The sequence below is a fragment of the Apostichopus japonicus genome, chromosome 19 (genome assembly GCF_037975245.1).
Source record: "Apostichopus japonicus isolate 1M-3 chromosome 19, ASM3797524v1, whole genome shotgun sequence".
In the NCBI taxonomy this organism is placed as follows: Eukaryota; Metazoa; Echinodermata; class Holothuroidea; order Aspidochirotida; family Stichopodidae; genus Apostichopus; species Apostichopus japonicus.
The window spans coordinates 22,735,166-22,756,732 of NC_092579.1; the positions used below are offsets into that span (position 1 = coordinate 22,735,166).

At 36.8% G+C, this 21,567-nt stretch overlaps 2 protein-coding genes across 4 annotated transcripts in view; one reads left to right on the forward strand and one right to left on the reverse strand.

Moving 5' to 3' along the window:
* Positions 1–13,083, reverse strand: part of LOC139960017 (probable flavin-containing monoamine oxidase A) — a 14,957-nt gene extending 1,874 nt beyond the window's left edge. Inside the window, exons 1-12 of one of the 2 annotated variants that reach the window (XM_071958019.1) lie at positions 12,953–13,083; positions 11,740–11,879; positions 11,086–11,173; positions 10,363–10,537; positions 10,122–10,236; positions 9,503–9,660; positions 8,547–8,727; positions 7,003–7,103; positions 6,147–6,320; positions 5,234–5,320; positions 4,253–4,353; positions 1–2,855 (exon numbers count right to left, since the gene is read on the reverse strand). The exon at positions 1–2,855 is cut by the window's left edge and continues 1,874 nt beyond it. In XM_071958019.1, the coding sequence (XP_071814120.1) occupies positions 2,591–2,855; positions 4,253–4,353; positions 5,234–5,320; positions 6,147–6,320; positions 7,003–7,103; positions 8,547–8,727; positions 9,503–9,660; positions 10,122–10,236; positions 10,363–10,537; positions 11,086–11,173; positions 11,740–11,866 (1,572 nt within the window). In that variant the 5' untranslated portion in view covers positions 11,867–11,879; positions 12,953–13,083 and the 3' untranslated portion in view covers positions 1–2,590. Of the gene's footprint in view, positions 2,856–4,252; positions 4,354–5,233; positions 5,321–6,146; positions 6,321–7,002; positions 7,104–8,546; positions 8,728–9,502; positions 9,661–10,121; positions 10,237–10,362; positions 10,538–11,085; positions 11,174–11,739; positions 11,919–12,952 lie in introns of both variants that reach the window. The other variant, XM_071958018.1, reaches the window with a different exon arrangement.
* A 12-nt stretch (positions 13,084–13,095) lies between these two features.
* LOC139960015 (uncharacterized) lies at positions 13,096–21,470 on the forward strand. Of its 2 annotated transcripts, none has more exons than XM_071958015.1 (7): positions 13,096–13,127; positions 13,824–15,156; positions 15,755–15,886; positions 16,219–16,314; positions 16,965–17,112; positions 17,335–17,454; positions 17,945–21,470. In XM_071958015.1, exons 1-7 carry the CDS (start codon positions 13,111–13,113, stop codon positions 18,103–18,105), a joined length of 2,007 nt encoding a protein of 668 aa, XP_071814116.1. In that variant the 5' UTR covers positions 13,096–13,110; the 3' UTR covers positions 18,106–21,470. The 2 variants fall into 2 exon arrangements, with proteins under 2 accessions (XP_071814116.1, XP_071814117.1); XM_071958016.1 differs by lacking the exon at positions 13,096–13,127 and adding an exon at positions 13,401–13,551.
* The last annotated feature ends 97 nt before the right edge of the window (positions 21,471–21,567 follow it).

Sequence of the window (21,567 nt, forward strand, 5' to 3'; positions counted from 1 at the left end):
GTTTTCTTTTACCATGTGAGTGACAATGATATCTGAATTGGCAATCACATGTTTGGAGTTGAGACAATACTTACTCTCTGATTAACATTCACTCGCTAATTAATATTCACTCGCTAATTAATATTCACTCATGGTGAAGAAAACAGAAAAATAGGAGAGTGCCGATATCTCGACCAATTTACAATTTTTGAGGGAGCAAAAATAGAGGGAATTGTCTGACATATGCCAAAAGAAATCTGCATCAGATTGATTTTTGTTGTTGAATGAACCAATAAAATAAATTAAGCTTGTTAACTGCATCGTTATGGAAGTGTTACATTGAAAACTAAATCTTCAAATTTATCGCGAAGTTCTTCATTCAAGTATAATGGTTGATACATGTGTTTGGTTGACCGGTCGTAACCTTGACAAAATGTGCTATATTGCATATTCATTGATTAACTTGTATGAATATTCATTACTGATGAGCTATATACCAAGTGTCAAAAACTGTGGAACTTGGGTATAAGGTATGTTAGGTCATATATGAAAACCTATAAACGGTTCTCCTTTTTACTCCATGCATCGTGTTTTATATTTTACAAATCGTTGTCATTTTTTCCTTATATGTATGATATTTTGTATGCATCTCCAAGTATATTTTGTGAACATGATAAGATATATTATAGCAAACTGTTGTGGTTAAATGTATATACTTTGTTACGTGTAGTTGAAATAAGCATTTATTTTGTTTGTCACTGGTTCAAAAATAAATGTGAGGGCTTTTTAAAATTTATTGATCACTGTTTGTGCTGTTTGCATGTAGTTCCAATTTACAGAGGTGTCGATCATAGGGGACAGTTGGGTCAGTATTCCCCTCCATATGTTAATAAACTAGAGGGAAAGCATGATGCCCTCTTCTGCCCCCCCCCCCCTTCCACACACACACAATTGCTAGAGGATGCATCCACAAAACAATCAATATATCTATCTTGGAACCACGTCTGATGATATGAGTTTCAGGGACGAAATAGCGACTGCCAAAAAATTGGCAACCCCTCACCAGAGGGGAAGTCAGTTCAGTTTTGTGACCCTCTCACCTCCACCCCGCCCCCAACCACTTAAATTTGAACACATAACAGAGGTTAGAGTCTATGTGGTTTCATGAAGAAGTCATATCTAGCGTTAATTCAACTTGAAAACTTTGCTGGCTCTCAAAACGGGGACCAAAAATTTGCCATTGTCCAGCATCAAGAAGGTTGGAGTGTTAGATTTTTGAAAAGTTTAATTTCCAGAGATCACATGGTTCTCTCTTTCTACCAGTCTCAGGGAAAGTATGTCGAAAATGATCTTCAACTCATGTCATCCCGATTACACCATATTGCATGTTGCCTCAGTGATACGTCACAGAGTCTACTTGAGATGCAGCCATGGGGTGCAACCCCATAAACTTCTGGGGGGAGGGATATTGTCGTCCCCCAACCCCCCCCCCTCCACTTGCAGACTGAATGTTACAAGGAAGGAAGGGTCATGACAAAAAAAAAAATTACAAGACATTTTCATAATGAATATTAAATATTCTTATGTTTTTCAAGCATTCCATTACAACTAATCTAGTCATATCATACACTCTCCTGATAACCTCTTGTAATTTCTAACTAATGTAATATCAAAATGTTACAGGTATATTATTATTATATAGTATTGCACAAATTATGCCAAAACAGGCGCATTTAATAAAAGATTGAATACATATTTTCATGACAGAGATATTAAATCCAAGCACCATCATATTCCACTTTAAAAAAAAAAAAGGTTAATTATTTACCAAATCGATATCATATATTTATCTTCAATGTTGATATTTTGATTCCACTGCAAGTGTGTTTTGTTGCATAGCACCAAAATAACCATTTTTTTTTTTTGACGAATGAATTCGTCACTTCATTAATATAAGTCACACACGCACACACACACGCACGCATTCTGACAAAGAATACAGCCAAGCTTCATAGATACAATGAATACTGTAGGTTTCACGTTTCTGTCAAAACTCTGGTATCTATGTTTGAAGTACTACTTCATTTTTTATACTGGAATGATTGCAAATTATGTAGTCTACTGTACATGATGGAGAAAACTTGTATCTTACTAAAATTTAAAATATTATCTTTGCAATAATTTGTGATATTAAAGATTGGGTTTAACTAGTATCATGTTCTGTACAAGATGGACTCATTGTTTCTTCCTAAAATTCCAAATGAATACTTTGCAATATATCTGTGAAATAATTTGTGATGTTAAAGATACCGCTACCTAATATCATGCACTGTTCATGATAGACACTTTTATCTCACTAAATTTCCAAATTAATAACAAAATAGTATAATTTTTTACATAAACCTTGTGATATGAAAGGCCTACCATTTAAATTAAATCGTCTTCACGTTACTGAAGAATTTGATTTGTAAGTGACCGTTCAAAATTGTCCATACACAATTACAAGTATACAGTAACTACCAATTAATAACTATTTCAGTTGGATGTGTCTTCAGACGGAATGCAAAATGAAACGGGTATGTAACTGTTAACCTTTACTTCAAATACTTCTTTATCTGTTGTACCTCTTGGCGACAACACCTGTGACCACCAGGCCTACAACCAGTGCCCCTATCATCAAAATCCATTTTGTTCCACTCTCCGGAGCTTTGGCCGGTCGTTTTTGGTCCAACTTTTCCAAGATGGTCGTCATCTCTTTCTGTCTGTTAGGAGTGATTTCCCTCAGAACCTCTTCTGCTGCCCTCATTCCTGCTTGGACGGCACCGTTTAGGAATCCGCTCCACTGGGTGGCCGTCTCCGTACCGGCCCAGTGTACCCTAACGGACAAGAAAACAAAACAGAGACAATGTTTTATGCTTGCTTGTGAATTTAATTTTCTTTTTTTTGGGGTATCAACATTTCTTTTTTTCCTTTCTTTTGGTAATTTAAGAGGAATACCAACTTCAGAAACAAACTTTTGCAATTGTTTCCAACTCTGGGAGAATTTGCAGATGAGACCTGACTTAGTGATGAATAATTGAACTTGACTTTCTGGGATTCAAAAGGTGATAAATCATATTTTCAAGAAGGTACACTGATAAAACAAGAATGTTTGCATATGAAGAATGAGAAGCCTTGGTAGAGAGTTGAGATCTTGCTTTGAAAATGTTAAATAAGTAGCTCACAAGAATATCCTCCCTCACCCCCTCCCATGCCACCGCCCCCCCCCCCACACACACTACACAGACATTCCCAAGAATAGTTCCTACTATACTTTTAGAACACTCATCACTGATTATCTAGAACCCAGGTATTCAAACTGTTTTGCTAAGTGACCCCAATTTTCACCTTCATCGTTTTGGCGACCCTCAATTGACGGATGCTGTGGCCTGGGGAAGGGGTCAACAGGAAGTAGGTCTCCCCCATTTTGTGTGACTGTTTTGTATGATGAAGGGTGCTTAGTTGCAAAATGGTCTTATATTTTGTAACTTTTGAAGTAGGTATAAGTTCAAGGTTCTTCTACTTTCTTTCCACAATATCGGCAATGGTTTTTATTTTACCTTCAGAATTTTTGGAACCTTCCAAACTTTTTGGTGACACGCAAAGAGGGTTGCAACCCCTAGTTTGAAAACAAGGGAGAAACTAGACAATAGTTTGAAGATACCCTACAGGAATTTTATGATGTGATATCTTCCTTAGTATTTTGAAAAAAAGCCAAAAACTAAACTCAATTTATTCTTCAACATGATGAGAGTGACACAGAAATGAGAAACAGAACCATTTTTATAAGCCTATCCTCTTCCCTTCTCCCTGCACACCTTAATATCAAATGCACTTGAAAGAATACTAAATATAACAATTAGCAAAGGGACAAATTCCCAGTGCTAAAATCTCTCTATTATGTACTCATTCCATGCTTGAAAGCACTCTTACTGACAGTACGAACAGTTCCTACTTTTTTTTTAAGTACTGTGAAGCATCACATGAAGGTAAAGTTTATAACAAAATAGTCCCCACTGGTAGGTAACTAACCTTTTCAACTTTGTTGATAAGTGTTGGGGCTAAAGAAATCATTGTCATTTAACTGTTGAAGCTAACTAACGACAAGATTGCAACATTGTCAACATTTTATCCAATTTAAAAAAACAAAAAAATAAATTGCATTCATTTTATAAGTAAATCTGATGATAAACACAACTAGTTATTATAACATAACTTGTGTGATGTTTCTTACCTGTCGAAAGGCGTCCTCAAACCATCAAAATACAGTGTGATTGCTCCGGGAGACATGAAGTTCACGGGGCAACCTCCATTGTAAGGTTCTAAAGCCCAGTCCTGCGAAGAAGTAAAAACACAAGAAAACAAATAGCATGCTGATGTCATGATAAGGTTACCATAGTTACTCTAGCTGTGTATAAAAAATTTTGCTGATGTCCTCTCAGATATGATCAGCTTTGCAATTTCATTATTTGTTGCAAAGCTTCATCAGAGGCAAGTAGGCCGTGGACAACAGCCTCTTCAGCCATATTGGATACCCAGACAATGAGGCTTCACAGCTTCAAGGTTGCCATAGTTACTCTAGTTTTGATTAAAGTGTTTGCTGATTTTCTCAAAGATATGATCAGCTTTGCAAATTTATTATATTTTGCAAAGTTTCATCAGAGGCTAGTAGCCTTTGGACAACAACCTCTTCAGCCATCTATTGTATATCAAGACCATGGGGCTTCACCAAGAAAAACATATAAATTTTTTTTTTTAATTTAAGAAAATAGAAAAACAGAAAAAAAACAACAAAGAAAAAGGAAGAAAGACAAAAAAAGGAAAAGAAAGAAAAGACCACATACACAAACACACACATACCTACTTTGGAAACATTTTTGCAACTTCTCAAGAAGATACATTAACAGACAGCCCATTATACATGTTTTGCAAAGAAAGGGTCAGTGTTTATCTGTGGTGGAAGATGACACACTACAGACACTTCCAACTGCATTTAGCTGTGCTCGAACTACAAGGTACCGGACAAAAGTACAGCAACAATGTTAAGAGGTTTAGGGGAAAATATTTGGAAAAAATAAAATTAAAGTACTGTGCTTGTGAGAGCAAATTTTTCTCTATTTGTCACAAATAACGTCTAGTTCACAATGGCTAAACAGATAGTGAAAGTAACCACCACAATTTTTAACTTTGCCAAGTATTAAAGTAGATATTAAACCTTTTCTGCAAAGTCGACAGGTTGCCCGGCTTCCGGTCCGAAAAACTCCACCAGACTTTCAAGCAGAGCAGCTTTCCTGGTCTCTGGCTGGAGAGGACATGAAGAACCAATTATTTATGAGAATAAATATGCATGATAGTGGCTTCTGGGCACTTCTCGTTTCTATGGTAACATGGCTTTGATAAGCCAATGAGGCTTCTTCGTGAGTTCCTGCTTGCAGGAGGATCTAAAACTACATACATACATAGATACATTATTTGGCAACATTTGTGCCAGTGTCGCTCTGGTTATAATAACATTCTTATACTCTGTTCCAGGGCCATTTTTAAGAACTAACAAGTTGGTAGAGAGGGGGAGGGGTAAGTGGAAATTCATAAAATGGACCTTGACAAAAGAGATAATGTTATCAGAGGCATAGGAGGGTATTTCTGATGGAGTTGGGGTACAATAGTGTCATTGGCTGGAAGTGCAAAGTGCCGACAAGGAGAAAAAAAAAAAGTTCTGGTGGGGATTCAGCAGTAAGACTCTCAGAAATTTCAGATATTTGTTTTGTTCCCTTGTAGTGATTTACAAACACAGAAAAAAGTCTCAAAGAGAGAAAATTACTCTGTATTAATTTCTTTCATATGTATCTCAGAGCCCCGCGGTGGGGTTCCAGATTTAATTCTTACTATTCTGTCCTGTTGAAAAGGCCCAGCTCTATTCAGTATCATAGATCAGATAGAAATATTGTAAGAATGAAACTTGGATATAGACAAGACATTCATTCCTATCAAAAGAAACTAATCTCCAATTAGAAGGTCTTTGCTTCGAGTCATCTCAAATATTTCCATGGAAACCAAAACTTTGGTTACTAGAATCTATAGCAAGCGAACTTTGCATTCTCGAATCGAAGCCAAATCAATCAACTCACCTCTATGTCTCTCCATTGTCGGGAATTTGAATAGAAACCCACCAGGGCGGGGCTGTGCGCCCCGGTCAACGCATCGTAGACTAACTGTATAGGTCCGGTATCACAACCCTCTACAGACGATGCACCTCCAGTACTGACTACTTCTCCCGAATAACCTGCCTCTCTCCAAAATGCCTGTCAATGATTGGACGACAGAGAAATTAGAGTTGTTCGGTTCATTTACCAGACTTTTAAGTTATAATTACCACTCAATAGTTCAACACTCGTGAATTATCATTGTTTAAGACACTCAGGCTACAGTACTCTCTGATCTTGGAAGCTCCCCAGGGTACACAGCACATGTTCTTATCTTCTTTAATGTGTTCCCTGCACAACACCAAAGAAATAAACAAACCCACCACCCAAAACACTCAATCAAACACAGCCCAGGATGGTTCTATAAAATGGTCCCAAATGTAGGCCAACGGTCATCGATCCACAGAACTAAAATACTACAAGATCCAATGGATGAAACAAATACATTGCTCATATATTATTAACACAAAGATTGGCCTTCCTTCAAGGATTTTATCCACAACGTGATTCACCCTGTTGTTGCCCTACAAATGGATTTTGTTCCACATAGAAATTCCTGTCTCATCCACGAAATACGATGTATATCTTGACCAAGGATTCTAACTCAGAATATTCTACCCAACATTGATATTTTACAGCACAACAATTGGAATCACCGCCAACATATCGTTAACAACTTCCCTGGATTCACCCCATTCAGGAATTAATCCTGCATATGCATTCCATCGCAAACTATTCCCCAATGTTTTGATTTGCTTCTTGAAATCACAAAAACACTTACGGTTTTATACGTGACAACAAACTTGAAGATATGTCCAACTGGCATTCGCTCTGAAAGAGCTATTCTTGTCAGTGGTGGCTTTGGCTTGTATGATATTGCAGCTGAATATTGAAAGGAGTAAAATTAAAACTTTGTTGAAAAAGGTCCGGATAAAAGTGACTAGCATACATGAAATATGTATAACCATCAGACATCATGGTAAAAGATGCTTCAGTGGGCATGAATACGATAGACCTAAGCTCTAGTGAAAACTTGTTAAGCCTATTCTCTTCCCTTCTCCCTGCACACCTTATTATTAAATGAACTTGAATGAATACTAAATATAACAATGAGCACAGGGACAAATTCCCAGTGCTAATATCTCTTTATAATGTACTCTCATTTCCATGCTTCAAAGCACTCATACTGACAGTATGAACAATAGTTAGCTTCTGCTCAAACATTATTTAGATTACTGTAGTTTCAGTCAATATATAACATGTGAACAAGACAGGCGTAATTATTCCTTATGGAACATCATGAATTGTTAAGATCTTGCCATTACTTTCTATATTATTACATCTCAATATTTGCCTCTTAGATTCTACAAATCTGGCTCTTATACTTCTGTTCATTAATTTCTCTTAGATGGTTTTCCAGCGCACCATGTGTCCTGTACCTGTTGTTCTCTTCATGTTAACACACACCTATGTAAGAGAAACCCTCCAGTTCCAAAAAACAAAATATAAGGTGTCTTTTCACAGACAATTAACTCATACCCCATAATCCCAAAACCCAATAATACTTGCACAAATCCCTTAACATATGAAGTCAGCTTTTAAAAAAACACTGACATATAAAACTGGAGTTTCAAAGATCTGCTTTATTGCATGGCTACAATTATAGCACACTACAGCTAGGAAAGTTTTGTGATTACATAATTGACCTGCCACGGTCGTAAATCAACCTGCAGGCTTTACAATTAGCCTGCATAGCTTCTTAACAACCTTAGGCTCTTTGTGTAACCACTGTGTGGAAAGATGTTAATGTCTTCAGTGTAGAGTTAATCATACAGCGCTCACACAAAGACCCCCATACAAGAAAAATATGTGGCAGGAGTTGCAGACTAATTGGTAGAAAGAGGTCATTTTACGACCAAGGCATGTCAATTACGTAATCTCAAGAAACTATTCAATGATATATAGCGTGCTATAGTTGGGGTCTATACAGCAGACCTCTAAAGACAACAATTTCATAAAGGATAAGTTGAGCAAGCATTACCAAGTTCTTCCCTAAATGGAAACTTCTACCAGGCCTGATTTAACTTCTGAAGGCAGCACAACAATCAATACATTTTTGAGCAATGTCTCTCAGTGGCCACTGTTTAAATTATTTACCAAACACATTTCTCCATTATTAACTTGTTTCACTAAATACAATGGATTCTATACATATCACAATACATATGCTTACTTAGAAAGTAAAATTTTAACTATACCATGTAAAAGTTTCATATCAGATAACCATAATCTAATATAAAGTTAGAAAAACCTGGACTGCAATACCTGCACAATGGACTGGAGCAGCGCAAATGATGTTTTGGCAAGTGAAGGTCTTATCTGTCCCGGTAACCACGGTGATAAAGTCTTTCCTGGATTGGTCGATCAGTGTGACTGGCTCCTCTAGTAGAACGTTCTCCTTGCCAATTATGTCAACCAGCGCAATCGATATGTTCTGAGCGCCACCCTAAAACCACAAATTCAGTTGATGAAGTATAATTACTATCAATATATATTTGTAATGTATAAAAGATTTATAGCTCAGAATCTTCCCCAGGCAAGAAGAAAATTTTTTTTAATGCATTTATGTGTTACAAAACAAGATCAATGTCTATTATGCAGGAGTTGTTTCTATATATAATGCTGCATGATTCACCACCTCCACTATGCGCATAGAATGACTTTTTTTTTACCTGCACATTAACAAATCTACAAGCTGCAAATCATTCTTGAAGAGAGCAAGTGAAAGTCTCTCTTAATAACTGTATTGTAGCAATAATTTTGTGACTGAATGATCATCTACTACCAACGAATGAATGTTTGACATTATACTTGATTTAAATGCATATTTAATTTAATGTGTAAAAGTAAGTTGACCTGACATTTCGATCCTAGCAGGATCCTCCTCAGAGGCTAAATGACAAGTAACAGCAACAGAAGGGACAAAAACATGCACAGAATACAGACAGGTTAATGAGCACGGTGAACACAAAGAGATAGATGTAAGGGGATTAGTAGACAAGGGATGGAGAGAACAAAGCAACAGGGAAAGAGGAGAGGTAGGAGATAAACAGTGGAGGGACAAAGAGAGGATTAAGGGAACTGGGGAGGGAATAAACTGGAGAAGGACAAAGACAGAAAGGTGTGGAGAAAAAAGGGTGGAAGAGAGCTGTGAGAAGAGGAGTGATGGGGGGGGGGTCGGGAACAAGGGGAATTTAATTTATTCATAAAAAACATCTTACCCTGACTTTCCACTCCTGGCCAGCACCATCCTCTGACTCTATAACTTCCCTTAGGCTTCCAGCCATGCTGATATAATGCAGGAAATAGAGAGCAGACATTTCTCTCAGCCTGGCACCACTGATGATGGCAGCTGCAGTTTCTATGACCTCCTTAGTGGCTGTGCGGGGGAAGTCAGGTTTGCAAAAACAGGAGAGAAAATGATTTGAAACATTAATCAAAAATGTCCTTTTTATTTTCCTTCGGTATTTAGTATAGTAAGTAGTCGCTTTTCCGTAGTAATATCTAGGGAAACAGTAAGTTTTATTTCTCATCAAGTTCAAATGAGTATCAACTGGTTTGATATATGTTCTGTACAAATGGCAGGGCAGGTTTTTCAGAAATGTTTGTTAGACTTCCCGAGCTTGGACAACTTGGACTTTCCGTTAAGGATTTGTTTTTGGACAACAACTACAGACTGACTGTATTAATAATTATTCCTAAACCACTGCTCGGGTTCTCTATTTTTACTGATTGAGATGTTACAAATAAACTTGAAAAGAGCAAAGTAACATTCTATAGTCAAATATTTCTTTGGTCATTTCAAATATAAATAAATAAATAGAAAATGAGTACTGTTACCTGTGGTCCAAGTATTTTGACACACAAGATTCTCCACGGTAATATTGTCTAGATCTTCAGCTGAAGGAGCCAGTCTAGGATCATCTCTTGGCACTGTCTGCACCAGTTTTTCTACCTACCAAGAAATTTGGGATTATTATGCATGTGGTAATAATAACGATGATAATAATTTGCAGGATAACGATTAATGAGCCAACAAGGAGGTTATCCAGTGAAATACATAAATCATTTAAATTTTAACCTTTCTCATGAAGAAGTGAAGATCCAACAGGGACAAAAATGGTAGGGTTGGTATACTAGATGAGAAGGTCCTTCTCTTATTGTCTCCTAGCTTCATAAGCTTCTTCCCCTGCGTCCATTGTGGCGTGGAATCGATCCCCAGCTGGCCCATTAACCAGAGGATGTGATGCTGTGATCTTGGAGTAGCATGAAGAACAAAAACAAAAGATAGTTAACATGATAACAAATTATCTATATAAATTATTATTTCTGCATGTTACAAAACGAAGAATCCTGACTGATTGCATTCGTATCAAGTTCTGTGTCTGTTCTCTATCAAGAGTGCTATGAAGTAAAATACTTGAAGCTCACAATGGTAAAGTTTAACTGTTAATGATGGGTTGTGGTTCAGTCCTAATGCGCCTAAACGCTCGCTACAACCTCTGCTATAGACCATCAAAGAAACCAAAGTCAATATAGAAAAGAGATACGTAACCAATTTACATCACTTATGATGGGAAACACCGTACAAGAATGCAAAATGCTGATAATTCCATACCCAAAAAAATGCAAACTTTCCAACAGCTTACAGCTGAATCTAAGCAAAAATATTGATTAAAACAAATTTTCTTTTATCAAAATTCTGGTACCCTTTCATTGATATGAACCAAAGACCTAAGATAACTTCCTACAGCTTCCTAAAAGATAAAAACAATGAAATAAAAAACAATGTCTCTGACAATACCTGCAGATCCATTGTCCTCCCAGGTCCCATGAATCAGGGCCATGGGAACCCTGCAGCTGCACAGTCAGAGTACGACCTCCAACTCGATCTGAATGGTTAGCAGAAAGTTTTGTGACATTGAGAGAATTGACAAGTAGTTTTTGCCTATTAATGTTACAGCATATTACTCCAAACATGGTGACAACTGCATGACCACACTAAGACATGGCCACTTCTAACATGTTTTCACCAATTTAATAACCAAGTTAATAACCAAGTTAATGACCAAGTTAATGAAGGAGTGATATAAAATGAATTATGTATGCAATCCCCAACATTTTTTTATCACCAATACCATTTTGCAAATGGGGTAAATTACCAAATGCAACTTTTAAGCAAAAAACTAGAAAACTTAAAAAAAAAAGTAAATGATTTAATTTCATTATGTGAAATAAAATTGGACTGGTTAAAGGCTATTGAATTACATTACTTATGTTTTTTTACTAGCTCAAGACAGCTTCACTTAAAAGAAACATGTCAGACCTAGTTTTCGACTGCTTACTTATTAATGTATTTCTCACAAAATTTGTATTTTTTGTTTCCCGAACACATTGTGGTTTCCTTCGAGATCCATTGATAAATCACAATACTGTCAATTATTTCCTATTGACTAACCTTTGGCTTCCAGGACAAGAACTTTGCAGTCTGGTTTATTTTGCAGCAGATAGTATGCAGATGTGAGACCGGACAAACCACCTCCTATTACGATGACATCATAGTCTGGTTGGGGGTTGGTTGCCATGGTTTCTCATTGGCTGTAGTTATAGAGAGAGGTTACAGGTTGAGCAAGAAACCTGGAAGCAGATTATGGCAGGGTAGAAGATTAATTCTGACATAATCTATACCTCCTTCAAATAACAAAACTTAAAGGAAGTGAGTTAACAATGAACTTTCATTCTGAATGTTTATAGCAGCAGTAAAAGACTTGACTGGCAGTTCTGCATTTCTTTCAACTACTCACATGCAGTAATTAACCATGTTGAAACAAATACATGGCATAGCATTGGGCAAAGTGTGTAAAGTTATGATTACAAAATACTTGACCTTTAAGCTCAAACACAAGGCCCCTTGATACTGATCTCATTCCAATGAAGATTACTGTGTCCCTTTCTCTATCTGTGCTACCATCATGTTTACAATAGCTTCACCAGTTACAGAACACAAGTATTGTGCCCCTCCTTTAATTACACTAATGAGGTATGAAGTCTTTTGCAATAATTGTCCCTGTCTGATCTCTTGTCTGAAGATGTCTGCTTGATTAAACATAGCCCAGGCCAAATCTGTTATTCCAGTAAGATAAGTAGGCCTACTCTTCTAATAAAATCTTGAAATTCTACTGTTTAGGAAATACAAGGTTACCTTTAGAAGGAGTAATGGCTAAAGAAGAAGAATACAAAATGATTTAAGCATAATCATTTATGCACCCGTTGTTTGCTGAACAACAGCACTCGCATATATGGTCATTAACATTAGGCTACAATATTTCACAAGAAAATACTTTAAAATGTTGTGATGATACAGGCCTATATGCTATTCAGCTAAACCTGAAGTCCATTGGCAGAGACAGCATCCAAAAATTAAAACCAAGAAAAAGATGGAAAAACATAAATGATCAACCATATATGAAACTAGTCTACACTATACTATAGCCTACTGGAATGTTTTTCATTTAGTTACGCCCAGACTAACGAACAGATCCTTGCTACTAGGGTAAGTATATTATACTGTTTGCCGATCTTAATTAGTTTATGGACTGAAAAGTAAACAATCTTCGACATTAATATGTCTTATATCTATTTTCATTATTCAAAGTTGGCGTATAACTCACCTTGTTTTATTACGCTTGCTGACAAGGCCTGTAGATTAGGATACGAAGTTCTTTAGTTTGACCTCTTTGACTTGGATACAAACAATCAGATAATGTTAGTCACGTCGTCTGCAATGATTACTACGTAGAGTGCTGCACAATATCGGACCCTGGACGAGATGTTCGTCTTTACACAGTAGGTCAATAAGTTTCACGGTACACCCTCCACCTTACTTGCGACAAGACTTTGATCCTTTCCATGTGTGAAATTGTTCTCATAGTACTCTCCAACTTCCCAAGTTTGCTTACCCAGGCTGGTACTGAAAAGCAGATTGACCGCAGCCGAAGGAAAGCCCAGCTTAACCATCATCGTAAATATACCACTGTTATTTCTGATCAGAGTGCCTTAATTGCTTTTAACATATTTCGCAAAACTGGTGTGTCATACACAATTTTAGAGGGTTAGGTTACCGGTAGGTAGAGACCCTATAGTAGGATCTCTACCGGTAGGTACTATAACTAGAAGGACCTAGCCTACAGGAGTGGGATAACACACTTAATCAAGTGTCAGCAACTATCACGTAAGGTTGAATTGAGTTTCTCAAAATCTCACTGAATCGGTAAGAAATATACAAAGGCCTAACAACCAGTTTTGTTAACACCATTGTTGTATTTGAACCATTTTTAAAGTAGATTGATTACCACAATTAATAGACCTCATGATATATTTCTAGTCTAGTTTATATTTCTAGTCTAGATATATTTCTAGTCTAGTAATACTAATAATAGCAACTTCAATGATTTCTTTTCTAAAAACTAGTCTCAACAACTATATTCAAGTGTTGATGATAAAATAACTTGCTGTTTTGTTTGTACATATCTTTATCCTCAGATTTGCATCTTTGGGACATTTTACTGAATACAGAGCAAACTTGGAAATCATCCCCATGGCCACTGATTCACTTTCATGTGTAAACAACTTTCATGATCATCTAGAAACTCAAGAAAATACACCCAATGATGCTGCAAGCCAAAGAATTGAACTTGCCTCCCGGGAATTGGACAGTTTCTGTCTGCAGTCGTACAATCATGTCAGTTGGAATTTTGTGTCCGACTTAGATCTAGCATTCAATAATTTATCGGATCTACCGAATGAATTCTCTGTAAGGCTATCAAATCTTCAAACTCTTGATCTCTCTGGGAATGTTTTGAACACCTTGCCAGAAGTGTTGGGAGAACTCGCCTGCTTAACATCTCTGAAAGCAAACGAGAGTTGTATACATGATTTGCCAAACTCTTTCAGTAACCTAACAAAGTTAAAGTATCTGTCATTAGTCGGAAACACTCTGTCAAAATTTGACAACAAGTTCTGCTTCCCAGAAAACCTTGAAACTTTACTTTTAGATGAGAGTGAAATGAAATTTTTACCCGATTCCATCTGTCATTTGCATCACCTCAAAGTTCTCGAAGCATCCAACAACTCCTTGGTTGAACTTCCAGTAAATTTTGGGGAGATGTGTGATCTGCAGGTCATCAATCTTAGTCACAACAACATAGAGACTCTTCCAGACTCATTAGCAATCCTGAAAAATTTAACCGTCATCGACATAAGCCACAACAAATTAATTGCCTTGACTACGTCTCTGGCTTCGACAGAGAGACTGAAAACCTTTCACGCTGGTCATAATCGATTGGAAGGATTACCGCAGTGGACTTCGAAGCTTAAGAGTATCGAAACATATTCAGTCAAAGATAACATCCTTCTCGGGAGGCCATTCGAGGATGAGTTCTGCGAAAGTGCCAAGGAGACTCTGATAACATTTGACCTTGCTGGGAATTTCATTGAATATCTACCGTCCAATTTGGGGATTCTGTCAAAAGTGGAATTTCTTCACGTCGGGAGTATCATTCCCGAATTGGAGCGGTCAAACTTTCAAAATGGAAACTGGATCATGAATTTACCTGAGAATGTTGGAGAGATGGTGTCCTTGACTAAACTCAGGCTGGATGAGAATCAATTTGACAGGCTCCCAGATAGCTTTGGTAATCTAGTGAATCTGGAGTTTCTAGATTTGGGACAAAACAGGTTGCGCCATCTACCTGATTCCTTTTGCAACCTGAAATCACTCAAGAGTTGCTTTCTATCGAAAAACTGTCTGGTAGAATTACCTCAAGACTTTGGCAAACTTAACCAACTCATAGAACTACTTCTGGATTCCAACCAGGTATGAAATTGTATGATACTGGATTTTGGTAATGGTGATAAGATGCAAATGTATCGGACAAACACGTACTTGCTTGATTGAAATGGCTTCTTGTATCTTGGGGCTTGATATTAGAGCATAAGATATGTCTTGAACTACAAATAGTTTGTACATACAGAAACTGAAAATAGCTTTTTCAAAGGACAAGCTATGCCAAAATATGATGTCAAGTTGAAAATAAATGTCTGTTACGAACACATTAAATGATAAAAGAAGAAACAACAGAGGTTGAGGGAGGAGGATGGGATGGTTTTGTTGAGGAAAAGTTTCAATACAGGTAATAACGTAGTGTTCCAAGTTTCTGTATCAGCTCTGAATTCTGTCTCTTATGAAATACTGTGGGATCTGTGTAGTGTGTACAGGTAAATGTTTGCATATATTACAATATGCCTACTTTTCACAGCATTTAGCCGTACTATGCTATACCATGCAGGTTATTCCCTTTCAATTATCAAATATCGAATGGTAACAACAACAGATTGGATTTCATCACTAGCTCTGTTATCTTTCACATAATTACTTATTCTGTTGATACGTTCTTTTTTTGGTCCATTTTCAGCTGAGGGAACTTCCCACATCTCTATGCAAGCTCACCAATCTAGTAAACCTTGACCTCTTTGATAACCACTTGAGCCATATTCCAGACTGTTTGCAATTTTATAAGCAACTAAAGGCCTTAAACATAGACTGGGTAAGTTGTCATAGATCGCTCAGTATTTTCAGGGATGTTGAGGTTGGAGGGTATGAGGAGTGGGAGGGGGGGGGGTGATGGAGATGGGCAGTGTTAGTTTACTAGATGAGTACAGTACTAAAGGAAACTGTTTACACTCATATTGGTGTTCGTTCCTGCAGTAATTAAATACAATGCTTATTATCCAAGAGTGAGAAAACTTAAAAGGTTGATTACAGGGAAAACTTACAGAAGGAAATTCAATAACTCATTTGGATATTTGGATTAGATGTTATTTAAAGCATTTCAAATGTATTACACATTAAAACTTTTCTCATCCTTTTGTCATGCAGAATGATTTTGACGTCGATGATTTGGAGGTTCCCCAGATATCTCAGGCAAATTATTACTCGGAGGATAGAAAGAGGTTTGGCCCAGGGTCAGCCAAGGTGAGTTCTTCTTCCCCTGTGGCTTTAAACAGGTGTGATGTCTTCAATGTATTCCTGAAGAGTAAATGTAGATGACTGAGGCCTGTCACATGATAGAGTGTATGTTGGTGAGGTCTTAGAGTTGATGAATGAGATCAATATGGCCGATGAGTGATGGTATTGACTCATGAGTGATGATCGTTGATGTGTAAAGTTGGAGTCACTGTTTGCAGAGCCTCAATCATATTTATCGCATCTCCAAATATTACTTCTGAAGGAACTTCATTGGTTCCCCAGCTTCAGAACTCAGTATAAACTACTGTACTTCATCTCACCTTTTGTGCTCATCATCTGGAACAGCCTGTGTACCTATTGCAACTTCTCTTGCCATATTTTCCAACTCGCACACTTCGTTCCTCCAAAAAACTGTATTTAACTGTTCCTAAACCCTGCTTGAAGACCTATAGAAGGTTACAGAAGCTTCAAATACTCTGGCTCTTATCTCAGGAACATGCTCTAAACTTTCTACATTCAAATGTCTACTTAAAACCCATCTTTTCACTTGTTCTTTTGTAAATTAATCTGCTTTCTTTGTAAAGCGCCTTGAGCAGTGACTTTTGTCTACTGATTTGGCGCTATTTAAGTCTCATTTATTATTATTATTATTACAGGATGCCGATGGCGCCTCGGCTTTAGCTGCCGCTCTGCGGAATAAAAGGGCTCTGTGGGCGAGTCACGGAGAGACGAGAGAACGACAGGGAATGCAGCGACACGACAACGACCTCGTAGAAAATGGAATCTCATCCTTGAGCCTTACCGGTGAGGGAAGTTACCTTTGCGTTCAGAATATCGTACAGATAGAGTCGTTGGAAATCCTAACTGGCTGCATGCGTTCAATGCGTATCCTTTCGTTTGAACACAATTAAACTAGGTTAACTGGTATCGATGAATGAAAGTTTAGAAAGGATACAGTGGTAGTATTAACAGAGCGAAGGCAACGAATCCCCACTTGAGAGTCTAGTCTGTTTCATTTTCCTGTAGATGCTGAAGAACCCACAGAAGTCTCCGCAGCCACAAACGGTTACTTACAAAATGGTCACCTAAATGAGTTGGAAGAGGAGGAAGACTGGGATAAAGATCTAGAGGATGTGTCACCATACGGTATGCTAATTTATGAAAATGAATATTCATGTTACGTTGCACAGCAACCATTAATAAAATAATTTGTGAAGGGTTATTCCACTGGCAGGCAAATGCGACACTTATGTGGAAGAGAAAGAGGAAATTCATTATCTTGTTGATAAGTCTAGATATGGTTGTTTAAGGGTGAAGTATTTTCTACCATATCAAAGCCTTACTTCAGAAATTGAATCATGTAGGTGGACAATGATGTTATCATGATAGATCTACTACGAACAGTTTAATTATCTACTGTAAAATTGCTGTTGACTTTCTATTGAAATGTGATACATGTGGCGTGTTTGTGTGTAAAAATATTCTTTAATTTCAAGGAAGCCCCATTTGAATGCCTTTAGGACATCAAGATCGCCATTATAAGCTTCAAATTCGTAACAGGCCTAGCTGAGCACATCACTTCCGGGAAATACTCGGATAGACTGTCAGTTTTATTCGATATTTCCTGCTTACATAGGTGACACCGACATTTACCAGCATCCGGTGACGAGGAACGTCCCAAGAGGCACACCAGCCGTTGACTTTTACTTTCTGCCGTCCGAAGAACATGCTCAAGAGACACCGGCTACGGTCTTCCACACTGATGTACAAGATGGTCAATTTGATGATGCAGATTGACATGCCCAGCTCGATGAACAGAGAAGGGACTTGCGACAAGTTCAGAGATGCCTAAAATGCTGCGCTGCTTTGTAGTGTGATAGATGAAACCCTCATAGCCATTGTTAGAATTTCACGTTTGGATCATATACATATAACAACTGGATTTAAGGTTGAGTTTTGCTCAAAGAAAGAAAAAAAAAGGAATTGAGGGATATTGCTGTCAGGCACGCATTATATTAAAGGCTTTGGGTTTGCATCAGAGTGTCTGTAGAAAGCAAGGATGTTAATGTTAGATGGTCCTCTGCATGATATATCAGTACATAAACTATTGCTAACATGCAACAAGTGTGTCAAATGGTGCTATGCACGGTTAAAATTTACTGTAATATCTCACTGCTCTATCCATACAGTCTGTAAAAAGTATGTATGCAAATAATTGCACATATGTATTTCTGTCGAATATTAAACTTACATTCATCAGTAATCTTGGAAAATGTAAGGAAAAAGCCTTCTTTGAATAATTCTTACGTTCATGGCTACTTTTAAAATTTTCATTTTTGATTCAAAACAATATACAATTTTGTCTGGAGCAGTCGATTTTGAATATTTACTCTCGTGTGAATTTTAAATTTCAGTTAAATTTGCAAATTGAAGGTAGTAGTTACAAAAATAATTGAGTTGCAATTATTAGGCCTACTATAGGTAGCCTAACATTATGCCTCATCAGTGTGTAGGCTTCACAATAGACTAAACCATAAACCATGTTTTGGTCTAGACGAAGGCTGGAATTTGATATTTTGAAAAGCTTGCGGTGCCATGTGAAACCTTCCACAGTTTCTAAGCCTTTTAGTAAAGAGCAAAGTTTATTTGATAACATATAGATGCAATGTGTAGATATTTCAACAGAGATGTGGAAATGGAACAGTTGGTCACGGGCTCTTCAAAGAGTTTTGAGTGATGATAACACTAATGATGCCTGTTAAGCCCACTGCCTGGACCATCGTGACCTAGTTTGTTTATTGTCATGGAGACACATGGAGTTACAATTGACCCCCGCACACTGTCCAACTGATCAACGCACACACCGACTGTTGGCTGCTAGTTAACGACTGAGGCTCGCATAATCATTTATTATCCTGTCTTTGTTTACATTTGTTTAAAAAGTTGCAAAATCTTGATCAGTCCCGGCTTAAGTACCCTGACCAGTCGTGTTGAGCTGTGATTGGTTGGGCAGTATGGAGCAGGCGTGAGAGAATGCCTACCAGATAAAATTGTCCACTGTTGTCATGCAGCAAATTTGATATGTTCTTCCAATAAGACTTGTGATATGTGTTTTTGCAAAATTTGTTGAAGAAAACAATGCTATCTTCTTACATGTAACTTTAATACAGAATGTGTTTTGCTTCCTTCCTATGAAACATCAAATAAGAATATATGGTATAAAAGAAGATTTGGTAACTTCTTCGCTGAATTATCTGAGGGCTGAATTATCAAATAACATTCCACAGTAAGGGGATACAAGGTAGAGTATAACTTAGATGGCTAGTTATGCCTAGGCACTTACCGACCAAGTCAAATTTCTTCGGCCAAATGGTTAGGAGTTAGCGAAACACATCTTTGCACATTCGTCCAAGTTTGACATTGCAGCTCCTTTATTTCACATGACCATTTAATTAATGAGCTGTTTTACTTGCAAAGTATGCAAATATGTCACAAACCAAAACATTCACAAGATGTAAAATGCTGTAACTTTCCTTTCAAAGCAGTAAGATGGGTCAGCACGAGCCAATATGCTTTGTGTAGATGTAGAATCTTACAGTTACATCAGAGTGGAACAGCCTTGATAGTTATTTCTTAGCCTTTTAATTTTTTCCTCAATTTACTTATCCATGTAATTGCGATCTGACCACCTGTCTGCATTTTATCCCTCCAAAGGACTCTATGTGGTGGTTTTTACAAGGAGTGGATTTTAAAGCAGATTTTCAACTAGTTTTTCTTCTATTTTTATTAATATTCTCGGTTTTGTTTTTCAACAAGCCTTTTTCAGAATTTACTCAACCTCTGGTAGCTTTATTTGTTAAGTTTGTATTAAGACTAGGCAAGTAATTCTTAATTTCAAGTTTCAGAAATACTTTGTGATCAATTCGTCAGGCTTACAAGTGCTATGTTATTTTTGATAAGCTTTTTTTTATCCTTTGTTCATTAAAACTTATTTTAACTTTTAATTGCAATTTATTCTTTCTTGTTGCTTATTCAACTTAAATGGAGAGATATTTTTTATGACTTACTTTTCACTTTTCTCTCTGTGAATTGATTTTGGAATTCAATGGAGTGGTCTTAAGGGCATTTTGAAGAAGCTTTTATTATGTTACAGTTAAAATGAGTCATTCATTTATTCTCTAGAACGTGTCTATTCATCTATTGAGTTTCAACATTTCAAACTTTTTCGTACTTCTTATAAAAGTTGCTCATTCTTTATTCTTTGGTTAGGAAAGATTTTTTTGGTTGTTTGTGTATGACCTATTTAAACTTTCTCATACCTCCTGTTTGCCATCGTTCTTCCATCCTCTAAAAACAAAAGCTAAATTTGCATAATCCATATACGAAGTCAGAGAGAAACAAAGCCACACAAGTCAGATGCAAGATTTCAGCTTCACTCAGTGAATTATTATTTGAAAAAGTTTAAACAAACTGACTACAAAAAATAGTTTGTACAATTTTTCAAAAGATTTTATTAGTATTGATGATATGGTATAATACTGATTGTATAATTATACTGATTATATAATATTGATGGTATAATATTGATCAACCCCTTCCTCTGTTGACTGCAGACTGAGTTTTCTTATCACTGTCTCTGGTGATACAATGTGTGTACTTGTGTGTTTACAAGTTTGTACAAAACAGTAAAAACTTTGGAACCTTAGATCACCATGCTCAACAGAAATATTCTGGCTTGGAGTCCCCCCCCCCTCCTCCACAACTATAAAGCAAAGAAGAATAAAAAGACAGATCCATATCATTCAGAGAAATTGAAAAATATTCTGGGCCATTCAAGCAACATCGACTAAGTGAGATATTATCCTCTTTCATGTTTAGTTACCTCTCATTTAGTAAACCTATTGAAGAATTCACACGACTACCCAGAAAAAAATCAGTGTCCCTTGGTTGAATAACATAATGCTACCTATAAAAGTGATTTTCAAAAGAATTCCAATAAAAGTATCTATGGATGGAAATTGGTCTCAAAATCAATCGGTAATGTTTATAAAAGGTACTGTATCGGTCATCAAGGTATTAAAATATTATTTATTTGTCACTTAAGGGACCATTGTTTTATATAAATATATATATATATATATATATATATATATAAATATATATATATTACAACTGAAACATCTAAAACCTATCTTTGACAAAAGAGATATTGTTTCTTTGTGCTGACCAGTTCTCTAACTGTTTTATATAAATATATAT

What these genes read in the sequence shown, in the direction of transcription:
- LOC139960015 (XM_071958015.1), top strand. An exon ending in TTGGCCCAGGGTCAGCCAAG is followed by an intron (nt 16,315 to 16,964) that starts GTGAGTTCTTCT and finishes TTATTATTACAG; the next exon opens with GATGCCGATGGCGCCTCGGC. An exon ending in CTCATCCTTGAGCCTTACCG is followed by an intron (nt 17,113 to 17,334) that starts GTGAGGGAAGTT and finishes ATTTTCCTGTAG; the next exon opens with ATGCTGAAGAACCCACAGAA.